General features: G+C 40.3%; 1 protein-coding gene across 1 annotated transcript; it reads left to right on the forward strand.

Annotated features, from left to right (window-relative positions):
- The first annotated feature begins 754 nt into the window (after positions 1 to 754).
- Positions 755 to 1,753, forward strand: LOC103257792 (olfactory receptor 1S1). Its single transcript, XM_008055496.1, has one exon. The coding sequence runs from the start codon at positions 755 to 757 to the stop codon at positions 1,751 to 1,753; it is 999 nt and encodes a 332-aa protein (XP_008053687.1).
- The last annotated feature ends 16,971 nt before the right edge of the window (positions 1,754 to 18,724 follow it).

The following is an 18,724-nucleotide window of genomic DNA, read 5'->3' on the forward strand; positions in this document are numbered from 1 at the left end:
CACAACAGCATACTCCCATAAGAATTTCTGACCTTCAGTTGTTTTCACCTCCCCCAAATCTTCACTTTAATGACCCTTCAAATTTCTCTTTTTAGATTTAGAAGGAAGGTGGGGAAGGACGAAAGGAAGACACTGGGGAAGGTTTGAGGACCAGTTAAAGAAGGAAAGTGGGAAGGTTTGGAGACCAGTTAGCTCATTTTTAATGTAATTCCTGCAGGGGTATCTAGCATCTTCAGAATATAAGGTACACCTCATCGATGATCCCTAATTTGGGGGCTTTAAACTACACTTGAAGCTAATCGGAAAAATCACAATTCAGAGCTCTGACACAGTTTAAAACATGTTCCTTGAGAAGTATCTGTTACATTCTAGTCTTTTCTTTTTCCTTCCTTCCTTTTTTCTTTCTTTTCTTCTTTCTTTCTTACTTTTGTTTACATAGAAACAAGGCCTCACTCTGTCACCCAGGTTGGAGTGCAGTGGTGTAATCATAGATCACTACAGCTTCAAACTCCTGGGCTCAGGTGAATCTCCCACTGGAGCCTCCTGAGTAACTGGGAGTACAGATCTCTACCACCACAACCAGCTAACCTGTCTTTTCTTCCTAAAGCATCTCCTGAGTCTATACTTCTGAGATAGTTCTTATCCAGTAGAAGGAACTTTATTCCCCTTCAGCCAAGAGGAAGTACCGCTGCAACACTGTACCACTGCAGCAGATGTTGTCATATGGTACCATACTGGGTTTTCTTGTGGGAATATGAAGACTTTGTGTTCCTTTCTTCAGATCAGCAGAAATATGCACCAAGAAAACCAAACCACTGTCTCTGAATTCATCCTCCTGGGACTCTCCAAACAGGCTGAGCAGCAAAACTTCCTCTTTGTGCTTTTCTTGGGTATGTACCTGGTCACTGTGCTTGGGAATGGGCTCATCATTCTGGCCATCAGCTTGGATGCTTACCTTCACAGCCCCATGTATCTCTTCCTCGCCAACCTATCCTTTGCTGATATTTCCTCCATTTCCACCTCAGTTCCCAAAATGCTGATGAATATTCAGACCAGGAGTCAATCCATCTCCTATGACAGCTGCGTCACACAGATGTACTTTTCTATTGTGTTTGTTGTCATTGACAACTTCCTCTTGGGGATAATGGCCTACGACCGCTTTGTGGCTATCTGCCACCCTCTGAACTATATGACCATCATGCAACCCAAGCTCTGCATTTTGCTCACCGTCATCCCGTGGGTCCTCAGTAACATGATTGCTCTTACACACACCCTTCTTCTCATTCAATTGCTTTTCTGTGACAGCAACACTCTCCCACACTTCTTCTGTGACTTGGCCCCTCTGCTCAAACTGTCCTGTTCAGACACAATGATCAATGAGCTTGTGTTGCTTATTGTGGGCTTATCAGTTATCACCTTCCCCTTTGGCCTCATCTTCTTCTCCTATGTCTGCATCATCAGAGCTGTCCTGAGAATCTCATCCACAGAGGGAAAGTGGAAAGCCTTCTCCACCTGTGGCTCACACCTGACAGTTGTATTGCTCTTCTATGGGACTATTGTAGGTGTCTACTTTTTCCCCTCATCCACTCACCCTGAGGACACAGATAAGATCGGTGCAGTACTGTTCACTGTGGTGACACCCATGATGAACCCCTTTATCTACAGCCTGAGGAACAAGGATATGAAAGATGCCCTGAGAAAGCTCATCAATAAAAAGAAAAAAAAACTTCTTTTGGATGCCCTGGGTATATGAACTCTTTTTATTAGCATGACCAAATAGACAATTCAGCCCAGAGTATGTTGGCACAGTTGTGATGATTCAACATTTGATGAAATTTCAGATATCTGCCTCCTATTCCAACCTCTGAGAAGCTGGGGCTTTTTCCCTTAGCTGTGGTCTTGGAAACAAGATCTCTAACCCCCATGGTAGGTCACAACAATAAAATGCATTCTTAGAGAGTAGAGTTGTTGTTACCAGAGGCCAGGAAAAGTAAGGCGGAGGGAAGGTTGAAGAGAGATTGATTAATGGGCACAAAAATGTAGTTATATAGAAGAAATAAAGACTTGTGTTTAATAAATCAGTAGGGTGACTATAGTAAACAATAATCTCGTGTATATTTCAAAATAGCTAGAAGAGAATCATTCAAATGCTGCCAGGATAAAGAAAAGATAAATGCTTAAGGTGATGGACATCCCAATTACCCAAATTTTATCATTATACACTATGTAAATGTATCAAAATATCATATGTACCCTGACATATGTACATCTATTATGTATGAATAAAATAATTACAATAAAAATTAATTAACTAAAAAATTAATGACAATCTGTGTTACTATAAACTTGGTGCAAATCGTTTATAACTTGGACAATAACAGGTGCATGTGGTGCCTACAGTCTAACTTTTGCAGCCTTGAATACTGTTATTACTAATCCTTTATTCAATCTATTTTTCCTTCAGTCAGCTTTTTTTTAAGATTGTTTTGTCAAGGTACTATTCACCGAGATGTTCAATGAATTAAAAAATGAAGATTTCCATAATCAAATAAATCTGGGAAGTGTGAGTTAAATGAAGCAAAATGTATTAACTAGACAACTCCTCAGAGCCTTCAGTTTAGTGGGAATCTCTAAAGGGGTAGCATGGTAAGCAATATTTCTCAAAACTTAATCATATGGAACCTGATTCATCACGGAGTGGTTCATGGGACTAGTCTTGTTCAGAATATATTTTGGAAAATATGACTCCAGGTGACTTTGATTATTTCAGTAGAAAACCACAAAGCACGTATATAGAAGGTACCAGTTATTATCCTGACTCTGCGAGTAGCTATGATGACTTTAAGCATGTTAGTTCACCTTCTTGAGCCTATTTTCTCTCTACAAAATCCGACCATTGGTCTAGAACAGTCATTTCCAACTAAGTGTATACATCGGAATCACCTGGAGAAACTATTTCAAAATTCACATCTTCAGAATCTGCATGCCTTCTCTGCTTTACCAACTGCAGAAGTGTTAACTCAGGTTGGTAATCAAAATCATGAAAAACAATCAGAATCAATTTTTACTGAGCTTTTAAAAAGGTCACAGCATGCACAGTGACAGTACAGTGGAGGTCTCACGACTTCTGGACATGCCTTTAACCATCCCAGTCATTCCACACACAGATGTTCCTGGCCATATGAGAGCACTGAGTGATGTGAGCCACCTCAGTTAGGGAAAATCAGCTCTGGGGTTCCTTAGGAACCACGTCTTTCTAATCGCATAGATGCCTTAGGGGTGTGTGACTATCACTGATTTTCTGGTGTAACTGAATCTCAGCAAATATAGGTTATGCATCAACTACGGACATTAGTTGCAAGAGGAATTTTACCCAGATTCAGACCCTCAAGCTTCCCAGGGGCTGAAAAAAGGCTACAAACAAGGTTTTGTTGCTTTCCTTCCAATCCCCACCCTGGATCCATTACCCCGCCTTTCCAGTGAAGCAATCAAGCATTGTATTATGAAAACACCCCTCTGGCGACCCTGATATGCTAAAGAATTACTGAAGCACATGAGCGCTGAGTTACTCCAGCTATGGGATTTTGTGAATCTTTATGACTTCTGGTTGATGGAGAAGTCTTTCAGACACGTGACTTCAAAATATTCTGCAGCTACCCAGAAGAGGGTTCTTTTTTCCTGTCCAAATCATCTTTTTCATTATCTCCAGCTTTGGAGCAAGCTATGACTAGTTATTCATTCTAATTTCTCTAATAATTATAGTGGAATGTAAAGATTCTAAATATTGACTTTTACACAAGTCTTGAGCTCCCTGGGGGATCTAAGGGAAGTTATTTAAACACTGAAACTCATCTTCTTCATCTATTAAGTGAGCAATAATTCTAGCATCCCAAATCTATTTGTGCCATAAATGAACATATATATTGAACACTACCATAGCACCTAGTACACAGTAGACACACAAAAAAGTTTTACTTTTTTTTTAACTGCCCAACCTCCTGGCTTCCAACTAAAATCTACCTGCCCTGCCAAAGTAGATTTATTTTTTCACAGTCTAAGCTGACTTCCATTCTTCTCTAAACTTAGAATCATCCAACCTCTTTAAAAGGAAATGTATAATCAGCCACCTGCCTTCCTCTGTGACATCTCTTAAACTTTCATGCTTCAGTTGAGTTTTGATTATAAGTGTAAAATCAACCTGCTTACCTGATTTATACGGGCTACCAAAAAAGTTTCTTAACAGTCCTGCCTTCAAGGACCTCAATATCCATCCTACTCCATCCAAAGCTCCACATGGAACATCACAGAACTCTGCTTTCATTATTCTATGTAGAATAGTAAAAAGAGTCCTGGATTTGTAATCAAGAGATGTAGGGTCTAGCCCAACTCTACAGTCAGCTAATTCACCATGTGACAGGCTGTGTTACTAATCTTCGCTTCTTTTCCTATAAAATAACAATCAATCTAATATGAAAAAAAAGTTTTATAGCAGCATGTGTCATAAAAATCCCATTTATGTAAGACAGAGCATGCATAAAGAGACGCCTCAGAGGAAAGAAAACAAAATATAAGTGGTCGTGAGAGACTGTGTTTCCCAAAAATGGCTACAATATTTGCCATTCCATGTGCTCTTGCCCTGCTGCTACCTCATCAAGACGTGACGTCTACATCCCCCTCCCTTTGAAGTTGACTTTAGGCACTTCTTTGACCAACAGAGTATCCCAGAAGTGCTGTTGTATATTTTAGACCAGTACAACTTTGCTATGAGCTAAATGTTTGTGTCTTCCCAAAATGTATATGTTTAAATCCTAAGCCCCAACATGACGGTGATAGGAGGTAGGGCCTTTGGGAGTTAAGTAGACCATGAGGTTGAACTTTCATGAATCATTAAGTGCCTTTATATAAGAGACTCCAGAAATCTCTCTATATCTGCCATGTAGAGGATATAACAAGAAATTGGCAGTCTGCAACCCAAAAGAGGGTCCTCATCAGAACCCAACCATGTTGGCTAATACCCTAATCTCAGGCTTTCAGCCTCCAGAACTGTGAGATATAAATGTTTGTTGTTTAAGCCACCCAGTTTACAGTAATTTGTTATATCAGCCCTGACAAAGACAAGTTTCTACCTGGCTCACTCTCTCTTAGGACATGCGTCTCTGGAACCTTGAATTGCCAGGGAAGAGGTACCACTACGCTGAAGCCATCATACTGGAGAAGTCATACAGAGAGAACACACAGAATATGAGAGAGATGCCTAAGGAGCCCCATCTGCTCCAGCCCAAAAGTCTTTGAGTGTCCTCCACCAGTCACCTGATGTGTGAGTGGATGAGTTTTCAGATGATTTCAGCCCCAGCAAGCACATGAAACTCCAAAAGAAAACTGCCTAGTCATGCCCAGTCAAACCCTAGAACCTGATAGAAAACCAGGAAATAATTGTTATTGTTTTAAGTCCTTACAATTTGGAGTGGTTTGCTATGAAACAATATATAACCAGAAGAGTGGTTTTGTTTGGGTCATGGGATAGAGTGATCCATATTACATCCTGTATTGCTGTAGCATGTTACAATGACTGCCATTATGGGGGGAGCTTTTTTTTAATTCTAAGGAAAATAATTTGTCTTTTCTGTTAAATCATCATGCTGAGCATGTTACCAGAATCTTCTCAATTGCATAAATATAAGCTGAGTGGATCTGTAACATCCCCTTCTATTCTGGTTACATCCAGTTCATATTTGATAGATAGAACCATCAGGGTAGACTTAAACCATTGGTTTAAATTGGTTCCCATCCTTGTGGGCCTGTCCTTGCTTTCTTTTAACTCTGGCTTGGGGTTCCACAGGGGCTGGAAGGTATAGCTCCCTCCCCACCCAACAAGAAAGTTGATTTGGTCAAAAAATAGACTTGCATGCAAACTGGGAGTTTGCCTGAAAAATTGAGTTAGGATTAGAATTGGGGGATTAGATAAGAAAATAGAGAGTCACAAACTTTTATGAAGACCTTTACAAGTCTTCACAGAGGAAATGCATAAATCTGTACCTAGGTGCTTATATTTCCCTGAGTCATTCTCCAATTTGTTATTTCAACAAACATCTATCAAGATCCATCTATTTATCAGGCTATGAGTCTGGCCCTGGGAGTAAAAGAATGAAATATTTACAGTCTATATATGTCAACACGCTCTCAAACTAAAGAGAAAAAAATGACTTTAAAATAGTTTTACATAATTTTTAAGACTCAATAAGTAAAGATGATGTTTGGTCAATAATTAATGCCATTAGATTAAGAAAGCAAAAAGATTTTGTACAAAGCACAGCCAACTGACTTTTATGCTATTCCTGTTATTTTGCGTTAGCTGTACCTATAAAAAAGCAATTTATGATCTTATGAATAAATCCCACCATCTAATTGTAAAACCCCACCATCTAATTATAAAACCCCACCATCTAATTGTAGCTAACACAAATGCAAGAGAACTCCCTAGAAAGATTTTTAAAATCTATATATTATGTAGAGATGACTTGTAAAACCACATCTATAAAGAGTTAGCAAATAGTCACCTATTTATTCACTAAAATTTTTAGAGTACCTATTGAGGGTCAAAAAGAAATAAGGCAGTGCTGTTGCTTCCTTGGCTCTTACTTCAGAGTGAATGAGACAGCCCATGAACATATAAATAAATGTGCAGGTTATAAAATATGAGGCAATAAAAAGGACTATGATGAGAAGTAAGCAGGGATGGGGACAGACAATGACACAGGGTGAAATGGCTATTGTAGGTAGGGAGGTTCAGGCCTGGAGGAAGGGCCCTCTTAAATGATTGAGCAGAGAACTGAGAACAGAATAACAAAATGAGTTATGAGAAGAACTGGGAACACATTCCAAGTAAAGGGAAGAACTGATTTAAAGATCCTTATGTGAGAACGTCGTGTTTGACCTTCTCAATGGACAGTCTCAATGGATAGGACTAGGGCAGAGTAAGTGGGGGAAGTGGAAGTAGATATAGTCCTGGAGATAGTTAGAAGCCTATCCAGATGGAGTCTTGTAGGCCATTGTTTAAAGAAAAAAAACCACTTTGTTTTAATTGAATAAAATAAATATTTGAAGTTATGGGACTGGGTGAAATTACCTAAGGAGTGACTACAGAGAGCAAGCAAGGTCTGTGATGAAGTTGAAGTCCTGGGAGACACTAATATTTAAGAAGCAAAATTAAGTAGAATCTAGAAAGACAAGGGAAGAATGTAAATATTTCTCTAAGAAAAATGAGGGAGCAGCTGTTTCAAATACCGTAGGAGCCAAACTATTACTCCTAGAGTCATAGTGTCTAATCTGCTCATCTGCTGTCTCCAACACATAGAGCTCTCAACCTTAGCTGTCTCGCAAGCAGTTCTGCATACTCAGCATTGAAATCAAAATGAAACTACAAGCCTCTTTTTTGCCTCTGTCTCCCTTCCAGTCCCCCACGCCCCCCGCCCCGCCTGCCCTCCTCTTTCCCTAGTTCTCAGGGCTCACTTTCTTATTCTATTCTCAATTCTTTTCTCAAACATTTAAGAGAACACTTCCTCCAGGCCTGAACCTCCCTACCTAAAATAGCCATTTTACCCTGTGGTCTGTCCCCATTCCTGCTAAGGTATAGTCCTTTTTATTACCTTGTATTATATCAACTGTGTAATTATTTATTTATGTGGAATATGCATATTCTTTTAATAGAATATTTTAAGTGACTCAGTGCTCTACAACTCTCTTTTTAAATTGGCATACCTCTCTAGGCAATACCATCTATGACACTTTTTTTTTTCCATTTACTTTGGGTCTGCTGACTTTATTATTATTATTATTATTTATTATAAAGATGTGGGGTACAATTCAGGGTTACGTATACAAACATTGATCATGCAGGTACACTTGTTGATGAGGTATGCCCCTCCCTCCCCTAGCAGTTTCCCTCAACTGCCAGTCCTACCACCCCCTCCCCTGACAGTTTTCCACTACTGCCACTTTCTTATAGCATTATAATTGTTCAAGGTCACCTTATGAGTGAGAACATATGGAACTCAGTTCTTTGTTTCTGTGATAAATCACTAAGTATGATAGACTCCAAGTCCATCCAATTTGCTGCAAAGTTCATATATTTGTCCTTCTTTATGGCTGCATAATATTCCATTGTGCATATGTACCACATTTTTTAAATCCAGTCCAGCTTCAATGGGCAACACAGTTAGTTCCATGTTTTTGCTATTGTGAATCATCTGTGACATTTTTAACCACTCAAGAATCATCAGGAATATCTACTTACTGGAATAATAAAAATAATAATATACTATAACCAAAAGTAGTTTATCTCCAAAATACAAGAATAATTTACCATTCTTAAAACAAATAATGTCATACATCACATTAATAAGCAAAAATAAAACTATACTATCATCTCAGCAGATGTAAAAAATCCAAAGTCCAATCCAGATTTTAAAAAGAAAAATGCTCTTAACAAGTCTGGAATCAAAAGGAACTCCCTTGATCTAATAAAGAGCATCTGTGAAAAATGAATGGTAGAAAACTGAAAGGTTTCCTTTAAGATAAAGAACAGGACAGAATTTACATTCTCATCACTTCTTTTCAACCTTGTATTGGAAGTTCCAGCCAGTGCAATAAGAACAGGACAGAATTTACATTCTCATCACTTCTTTTCAACCTTGTATTGGAAGTTCTAGCCAGTGCAATAAGAGAAGAAAAGGAAATAAAGTAATTCATGTTAGAAAGGAAGAAATAAAATTGCTTATATTCACAGACAACATTATTGCCCATGCAGAAAATCTGATATAATATACAAAAAAACTACTATGACTAATAAATGAGTTTAACAAGGCTGCAAGATACGAATGTAGTGGCATAAACACAGACATGTATATAAGCGAAACAGCATAGAAAGTTCAGAAATAAACACAAATATGGTCAATCATTATTTGACAAGAGCATCAAGAATACACAGTAGGGGAAAGTATAGTCTCTCCAACTAATGACACTGGGAAAATCAGATATTCACAAGCAAAAGAAATTACACCATACACAAAAATCAACTCAACATGAATTAAAGACAAAAATGTAAGACTTAAAAGTATTAAACTCCCAGGAAAAAATATAGAGAAAAAGGTTCACAACTTTAGTCTTGGAAATGATTTTTTAAATATGACACCAAAAGCACAGGTAACAAAAACAAATACAGATAAGTGGGACAACACCACATTTAAAATCTTCTTCTAGTCAAGAGAAATAATTATTAATAACACAGTGAAAAAGCAACCTAAAGAAAGGGAGAAAATATTTTCAGATCACATATCTCATAAGGACTTATCATTCAAAATATATAAGGAATTTGCATAACTTATTAACAAAAAATCAAGCAGTTCAATTAGAAAATGGTCAAAGGATTTAGATAGACATTTGTCCAAAGAAGGCCTGCAAGTAGACAACAGGTATATAAAAAGATGCTCAATGCCACCAATCATCAGAGAAATATAAATCAAAACTGCAATAAAATATCACTCCACACATGTAAAGATTGCTATTCTCAAACTCCTGACTTCAAGGGATCCTCTTGTCTCAATCTTCCAAAATGCTGGAATTATAGGCATGAGCTACCACACCCGGCCAGGACTGCTATTCTCAAAAAATCAAAAGATAAGTACTGGTGAGGACATGAAGAAAAAGGAAACCCACCCTGTTCATTGTTAGTGGGAATGTAAATTATTACAGTAATTATGGGAAAGGTTATGAAAATTTATCAAAAAATTAAAAAGAGAGCCATCATGCAATCCAGCAATGCTTCTTCTGGGATTTTTTTTCTCCAAAGGAAGAAAATGAAATAAATATCTCAAAGAGATATCTGCACTTCCATGTTCATTACAACATTATTCACTATAGCCTTAGCTCTTGACAACTTGTTTCCATAGATGGATGAATAGATTTTAAAATGTGGCATACATACACAACGAGATAGTATTCAACTGTATAAAAGAAGGAAATCCTGGCATTTGTGACAATATGGATAATCCTGAAGGACATTATACTAAGTGAAATAATTCAGACACAGAAAGACAAATACTGTATGATCTTCCTTATACGTGGAATCGAAAAAGATAAGACTCACTGAAGCAGAGAACAGCAGTTTCCAGTGGAGGTGAAGGAAGAGAAAATCTTGATCAAAGGGTACAGATTTTCAGTTATAAAATGAACAAATTCTGGGCATTTAATGTACAGCAGAGGTGGTGATGGATGTGCTGATTAGTTGGTAATAAAGTCATATATATAAAGTCGCTGCATTATCCACCTTGAATATATCACTCTATTTTTCAACTAAATATTTTTTATTATTTTATGCTAAAGATGTGGGGTACAATACAGGATTAGGTATATAAGTAGTCTACATACATACAGGTGAAGGTTGGGCCTCCTGTTGGTCCTCATTTAGCATGGTTTAGGTATCCTTTTTGATATTTTCTGCCCCCCTGCCATGGCAATTTCCTGCTACTGTCAATCCCTTTCTTGTAGTATTGTGATAAAAGTTCAGGGTTCTCTAGTGAGTGAGAACACATGGTACTCAGTTCTTTGTTTCTGTAATAGATCACTGAGTATGATAGACTATAAATCCATCCAAGTTGCTGTGAAGTCCATAATTTTGTCCTTTTTTATGGCTGCTTAATATTCTATCATGTATATGTACCACATTTTTTATCCAGTCCACTTTTGATGGGCAGCACAGTTGGTTGGCAAAAGACCTGACAGATATCTCTCCAAAGAAGATATGCAAGGAGTCAACAGGTATATAAAAAGATGCTTAACATCACATATCAACAGGGAAATACAAATCAAAACCACAATAAGAGATCATCACACCTGTTAGAATGGCTACTACTTAAAAAAAAATAGAAATGTTTGAGAGGATGTGAAGAAATTGGAACCCATGCACACTGCTGAAGGAAATATAAGATGGTGAAGTTGCTATGGAAAACAGTATGAAGATTTTTTTAAAAAGACTAAAAGTAGAGTTATCACATGATCCAGCAATCCCACTTCTGGGCATTTATCCAAAAGAATTGAAATCAAGATCTCAAAAAAAAGAGAATGTACTCCCATGTTCACTGCAGCATTATTCATAGTAGCCAAGATGTGAAAGCCACCAAAATGTCCATCAATGGATGAAGAGATTAAGAAATGTGATACAGTCAGCTATTTGCATCTATGGATTCCATATTTATAGATTCAACCAATGGTGGATTAACATATTTGAAAAAAAAACTCCATCCTTACCAAACATGTACAGACCTTTGTTATTGTCATAAGTTTTAAACAATACAGTATAACATCTATTTACATAATATTTATATTGTATTAGGTATCGTATTAATATATAGATGATTTAAAGTATACAGGAGCATGTGCCTAAGTTATATGCAAATACTACACCATTCTATGTCAAGGACTTGAGCACTCACAGATTTTGCTATTGGCTGGAGATCTTGGAGTCAATCTTCCACAGATACCAAGGGGAGACTGTACATACATACAAAGGAATATTATTCAGCTCTAAAAAAGAAAAAATCCTTCCATATACAACTACATAGATGAACCTTGAGAACATTATACTAAGTGAAATAAGCCAGTCACAGAAAAACAAACACTGCATGATTTTACTTATATGCAGTATCTAAACTAGTCAAACTCATAGAAGCAGAAAATAGAATGGTGGTTGCTAGGGGCTGGAGGAAGGAGGAAAGAGAGAATTGTGATTCCATGGGTACAAAGTTCCAGTTACTAAATTCTAGAAATTTTCTGTAGAACACTGTGCTTACAGTTAGCAATACCATACTGAACTCTTAAAATTTTGTTATTGATCCTTACCAAGGTAAAACAGAGACTGGCCATGCCAAGTGTTGGTGAGGGTTTGGAGGACCTGGAACGCTCATGTACTACTGGTGGGAACATTAAATGATATAATCACTTTGGAAAAGTTTGGCATTTTCTCAAAAAGTTAAACATATACCTACTATACGATCCAACTATTTAGATATTTACCTAAGAGAACTGAAAGTATATATCCATACAAAGGTTTTTCATGAATGTTCATGGCAGCTTTACTTGTAACAGCCAAAAACTGAAAACAACCCAAATGCCCATAAACAGATGAATAAACAAACATGATATACTCATACAATATCATAATACTAAGCAATAATAAGGAATGAATTATTGATATACACAATGTTAATGATTCTCAAATAGATATTCTACATGAAAGAAATCAGATATGATTTTATGTTTATAAAATGCATATGAAATTCTAAACAATGTAAAGCAATATACAGTTCAAAAAGCAGATCAGTGGTGGCTTGGGGGTGTGAAGGCGGGTAGTGGGAAAGGGCACATGGAAGAAAGCATAGAGGGGTACAGTGAAACTTTAAGAGTGATGTATATGGCACAAGGGAATATTATGCAACCATAAAGAAAGACAAACATATGGGCTTCACAGCAACTTGGATGGATTTTAGAGTCTATCATACTCAATGCTCTATCATAGAAACAGAAAACTGAGTACCTTATGTTTTCACTCATAAGCAAACCTTGAAAAATTATCATAATACTATAAGAAAGGGAGTGGCATTAATCGGAAACTGACAGGGGAGAGGGGGTGAGATTGGCAGTAGTGGGAAATTGCCAGGGGCATACCTTATCAACAGGGGTACTTGCATAGTGAACATTTGTATTCCTAACCCTGAATAGTACCCCACATCTTTAAAATAAAAAAATTTTAAAAGAGTGCTGTATGTGTTCATTAATTTGATTTCACAAATTAATGGTTTCACAAGTGTATTCATGTCAAAACATATCAAATTGTATACTTTAAATGTGTACAGTTTATTGCATGCCAAACTTCAATCAAACTATTTTTTTAAGTCTTAGAAAATTAGAAGGGATTTCAGATACATACTTTGAGTGATATGATGGTAATAGATATAATGAAAATAATAAAATATATGTATACATATAAGTGTATATATAATTCAATATATTTTGTTTTGTTTTGTTTTGTTTTGAGTTGGAGTCTCACTCTGTCACCCAGACTGGAGTGCAGTGGCCGCTGCCGGCCACCACAGCCTCAACCTGCTGGGCTCCGGCTATCCTTCCACCCCAGCCTTCCGAGTAGCCAGAATTACAGGCACGCACTACCACGCCCAGCTGATTTTTTGATTTATTGTAGAGATGAGGTCTCGCTGCCCAGGTGGGTCTCGAACCCACGGGCTCAGGCAATCCACTCACCTCAGCCTCCCAAAGGCACGGGATTACAGCCTGAGCCACCGAGCCCGGCTAATTCAATATTTTAAAATGCTATTAAATAGTAAAAGATAGTACTAACAATAGTAATGATCAGTGTTTAGAAAGGAATCTTTAATTGATTAAGATTGAGAAAGAAGACCTAACTTCTCAGGGGCACTAAACTGGTTAGCTATTTCTTGGAGCAAGTTTCAACCCAAAAGTCATTCTGGAAGGGCTTTGGAAGGCGGTAGTTTATGCCAGCTAATCCTGCTTTTTCTGAGGGACCTGCAGATTTCCCAAGATCCTCCTAATTGACCTACAGGAGGGCCAACGTGAGTTCCATGAACTGCACATTTAGGTCAGTTCGTGAGATGCACCCAACTCTGCCTACACCACCACACATGGAGACCAAGAATGCAACTGCAGCCCAGATGCTTCCAAAGCAAACTGCAGTCAAAAATTTGGGCCTGGGAGAAGAAAGAAGACAGAATACAGAAGGGTGGATTTCCTTTAAAAGAGTACACATTCTGGAGTCAGAGAGACCTGAGATCAGAACCATCCTCATCTGCCGCTTTCTTGCTACATAACTTGTGCAAATCACATAATCTCTCTAGATTTTCTTTTTCTTTTTTTTCTAAATGGGGTCAACAAAAATTACTCCCCATTAATGTTGTCAGGAGAACTAAAATAAATGATTCATGTAAAACTTTTAGCATAGTGGCTAACATATGGTAGGTAAGCATTAGCTAAAGAGTTAAGTTTAAAAATTATCAGTGAGCTCTTCACTTCTGGAAGTGTCCAGATTTAAAGCTAATCTATACCCAGGACGGACTGTTCCAGGTAGCTCTGCAATAAAGAGGCCCACAGGTTAACTATGGGTTTCTCTACTCATCACTACTCACTAGGCTGTGGAGACTGGACAATCACCATAATAATATCCATTAATTACCATAATAACAATTAATCTTTATAAAACTTACTGAGCTGGAAGACTGAGGTGGAAGGATCACCTGAGCCTAGCAGATTGAGGCTGCAGTGGCTGTGAGCATGCCACTGCACTCCAGCATGGGTGACAGAGTGAGACTCCAACTCAAAATTTTTTTTTAAATTTATTTACATGATGGAAATTTCAGAGAGGAGTTCTTAGCATCACTGTAGTGAGGAATTGTAGGGATTTCTAGGGCTGGTAGGGACACAGAGAAATAGGACAATGGTAGATTTAGATGACTGCTAGTCAGTGTGGAGGTGGTACACACAACCTTGTTCTCTGAATCATCATCTGTGGTCATATCTAGGACAAAAGAAATGAAAACAAAATTGCAAGGGACTTGCTCACATCCAGGGGTTCTCACTCATCTGAAATTTTTTTCCTTAAGCAGGGGCTTTTCATCAGGTGCTGGGTTTTCTCTCAGGTGCAGGGACTTATTTCAGGTGCAGGGCTCTATCTCACTTGCTGGGCTCTCTGCCAGGTACAGGAACTTTCCTTCAGGTGCAAGGATTCTTTCTCGGGTGCAAAAGTGTTTTTTAGGTACCAGAGCTCTTAATCCGGTGCAGGGCTCTCCTTCAGATGCAGGAGTTCTTTGTCAGGTGCAGGGCCTCTTTATCGGGTGTGGGGTCCTTGCTGACCTCCAGGAATTCTCCCTCATCTCCAAGATTTTTTCTTAGATTCTGGGCTTGCCCTCAAGTGCAAGGTCTCTTCATCAGGTGTTGGGCTGTCCCTCTGCTCTAGAGTCTCTCCTTCAGGTACAGAGGCTTACTTTTGGGTGGAAGGCTGTCCCACGGGTGCAGAGTTGCTGTTTGTACAGCACTGTTTCTTAGATCCAGGGACTTTTCATCACATACTCAGGCTTTCCCTCAGGCACAGGGCTCTTCCTCAGGTTCTGGGCTCTCCCTTAAATGCAGGTTCTTTTCATCAAGTTTGGGGGGGTTTGGGGGTGCAGGAACTCTCCGTCATGTGCAGGGCTCTCCTTCAGGGAAAGGGCTCTCCCTCAGGTTCAGGGGCTCTTTCTCACAGCAGGGGAACTCCCAGATTCAGGCTCCCCCAGGTGCAGGGTTCCCTCAAGTGTCGGGCCCTACCTCAGGTGCAGGACTCTTTCCCAGGTTCAGGGCTCTGTCTCAGGTGCAGGACTCTATTCATCAGCTGCAGGGCTCTCTCCATCAGATGCAGGGCTCTCTCCATCAGATGCAGGGCTCTCTCCATCAGTTTCAGGGCTCTCCCTCAGGTGCAGGACTCTTTACGTCAGGTGCAGGGCTCTCTACATCAGTTGCAGGGCTCTCCCTCAAGTGAAAGACTCTGTCCCAGGTTCAGGATTCTGTCTCAGATGCAGGACCTTCCCCCATCAGATGCAGAGTTTTCTCCATCAGTTGCAGGGCTGTGTCTCAGGTACAGGACTCTCTCCCAGGTTCAGGGCTCTGTCTTAGGTGCGGGACTCTCTCCATCATGTGCAGAGCTCTCCCTCAGGTGCAGGGCTCTCCCTCAGGTGCAGGACTCTCCCTCAGGTTCTGGAGCTCCCCCAGGTGTAGGACTCCCTCAAGTGCTGGGCCCTACCTCAGGTGCAGGACTCTCTTCCTGGTTCATGCCTCTGTCTCAGGTTAGGACTCTCTCCATCAGGTGCAGGGCTCTCTTTCAGGTGCAGGACTCTCTCCCAGGATCAGGGCTCTGACTCAGGTGAAGGACTATCTCCATCAGGTGTTGGGTTCTCTCCATCAGTTGAGGGGCTCTCCCTCAGATGCAGGACTCTCTCCCAGGTACAGGACTATCTCCATCAGGTGCAGGGTTCTTTCCATCAGCTGCGGGACTCTCCCTCAGGTGCAGGACTCTTTCCCAGGTTCAGGGCTCTGTCTCAGGTGCAGGACTCTCTCAATCAGGTGTAGGACTCTCTCCCAGGCTCAGGACTCTTCATCAGGTGCAGGATGCCCCACAGGTGCACTCCCTGCATTCCCCCGCCCTCCTTTGTGTGTCTTCGAAGAGGCTGGGAGTGTGGGTAGCAGCTCTAGCTTCCCTCCCGCCCACTGTCAGCAGCCACAGTCATCCAGAGACTCCAGCTGTGGTCACCATCCTACCACCTGCAGCTACATGAATGCAAGGTCCAGAGCGCCTGGCCCGGCCACACAACTGCAAAGTGCTGTGGCCAGTTCCCACCCAGGTTTCCTGGGTGATCATTCCTGATGTCACAGTCCCCAATGTCAGTCCATGATGTCAGAGTTTTTGATGTCACTGCCCCCTATGTCTCATCCCTGATGGCCCAGGGAAGGCAGCTGGGACTTGGGAACCCTACACAGCATTCCGGGGTGGGACCAGATGATGGGGGCTGTGAAACCTGGGATCAGGGACAGTGTGACAGGTTCTAGGTAAGGGCCACATGTACCCAACAGCCATGAGGACATGAGACTCACATCCACCCCCACCCTGCTATCCCAGGCTCTCTCACCTCCTTTGTGTGAGTCACCAAAGACTTCATGGCCACAACACAGCAATGGGAAGGACCCTTTAGGCCCACAGGGAGAACCTACCTTGGGTGGCATCTTGGCTGCTTGGGGGCTGAGGTCAGTGCCTCTCATGGGAATGAGAGTCCCCCCCTCTTCTCACAGTGCAGGGACCCCACCCCCAAAAAACCAAAAGCGAATCCCTTCCTATTCTCCAAACGTATCAAGTTTTTGTGAGAATACATGGGATACATATAAAGCCTGGTCCAGAGTAAGTGACAATAAGCATTATTTCACAGCTGAGAAGCAGACTGAAAAGCACTATTTAATCTGAAGCCATACTGCTAAGAAGTGGCAGACTGGACACTTCAGTGCCAAATTCTGAGTTCTTTCTACAACACAGATATGTCTAACACCCACCACAGAAGCTGATGTGTTAGGGGAACATTTGCATGGCAGTTTGTATTTGAAAAAATGGTCCCCAAGATGCAATTTGTGGAATCGCTTCACCCCATTCTGCAGTTTTTTATTTTTTATTTTTTATTTTTTTGAGTTGGAGTCTCACTCTGTCGCCCAGACTGGAGTGCAGTGGCCGCTCCCAGCCACTGCAGCCTCGCCTGCTGGGCTCCGGCAATCCTTGCGCCTCAGCCTTCCACGTAGCCGGAATTACAGGCATGCGCTACCATGCCCGGCTGATTTTTTGATTTATTGTAGAGATGAGGTCTCGCTGCCCAGGCGGGTCCCGAACCCATGGGCTCAGGCAATCCACTCATCTCAGCCTCCCAAAGGCGCAGGATTACAGGCTGAGCCACTGAGCCCGGCATTCTGCAGTTTTTAAGGGATTTCTACAGAAGCTGACGTGTGGACCCAAATCTCTTAGCCATCAGTGCCATGTTTTTCCTATATCTTTTCCCAACATGCTCAGCCAATTTCTTTCAAAAATATTTATCATATATCCTTAAAGTGAGTGCTCCTAGTGTTCAGAAGTTGCTCTTTATTTAATCTACACACTTCACTTTCTCATGCACAACTACACACACACACACACACACACACACACACACGCACAGTCACATTATACAATACCAGTACATAGGGGCTATAAAATGAATGTTGTTTACTGCCATCTACCTCCACAAATTGGACTTTTATCTTTTCTTTACAAGATAAAAGGAAAAAGAAAAGTGCAATAACAATAAATTCCAGGTTGAGTAATTATGTGAAATAGGCAGTAGATCACAGCTGAGATAGTGTGTATGGCTGATAAGAGCCCAGGCCTGGCCTGGTGGAAGCCCCACCTGACCACTTGCTTGCTGACCTTGAGAAAATTACTCAACATCTCTAAACCTCAAGTGCCTAGCTACCTGCAAAGCAGAGATTAAAAACAGAACATGCTTCATAGGGTGCCCTGAGAATTAAATAGAAAAATTTCTATACCATACTTACTGTAATTCCTGGAAGGTAATGACACCTAATAAATGTAAGTTGCTATCTATTATTATTATTATTATCATTATTATTATTATTATTACTACTACCATTGTTCTTATTATTATTCAAAAGCCATAGAAACAACAGGAAGTCAAACCAAAAAAAAAAAAAGGACAAATAATGAGATTTGAAAACTCACTTTGGATGTAAATAGGGGTTGTATTTGTAGATAGCTTCATAATTTTCCAAATATTTTTGCTTTGCTCATCAGGTATTTGTTGTGCCAGGCAACATACTGAAATCTGCAGATGCTAGTGACTAAGACAGACATGATACCTGTCCATTCCTGCATTCATACAGACCTCAAAACTGTAGGTCTGTAAAATGGGCAAGCCCACTTGGCAGATAAGAAAACAGAGGAACTCATAAGCAGACCTTTATAATACTATAAGAAAGTGTTGTCGGGTTCGGTGGCTCAGCCTGTGATCCCGCGCCTTTGGGAGGCTGAGGTGAGTGGATTGCCTGAACCCGTGGGTTTGAGACCCGCCGGGGCAACTTG

The sequence above is a fragment of the Carlito syrichta genome, unplaced genomic scaffold, assembly GCF_000164805.1.
Source record: "Carlito syrichta isolate Samal-C Ts95f unplaced genomic scaffold, Tarsius_syrichta-2.0.1 Scaffold301866, whole genome shotgun sequence".
Classification (NCBI taxonomy): domain Eukaryota; kingdom Metazoa; phylum Chordata; class Mammalia; order Primates; family Tarsiidae; genus Carlito; species Carlito syrichta.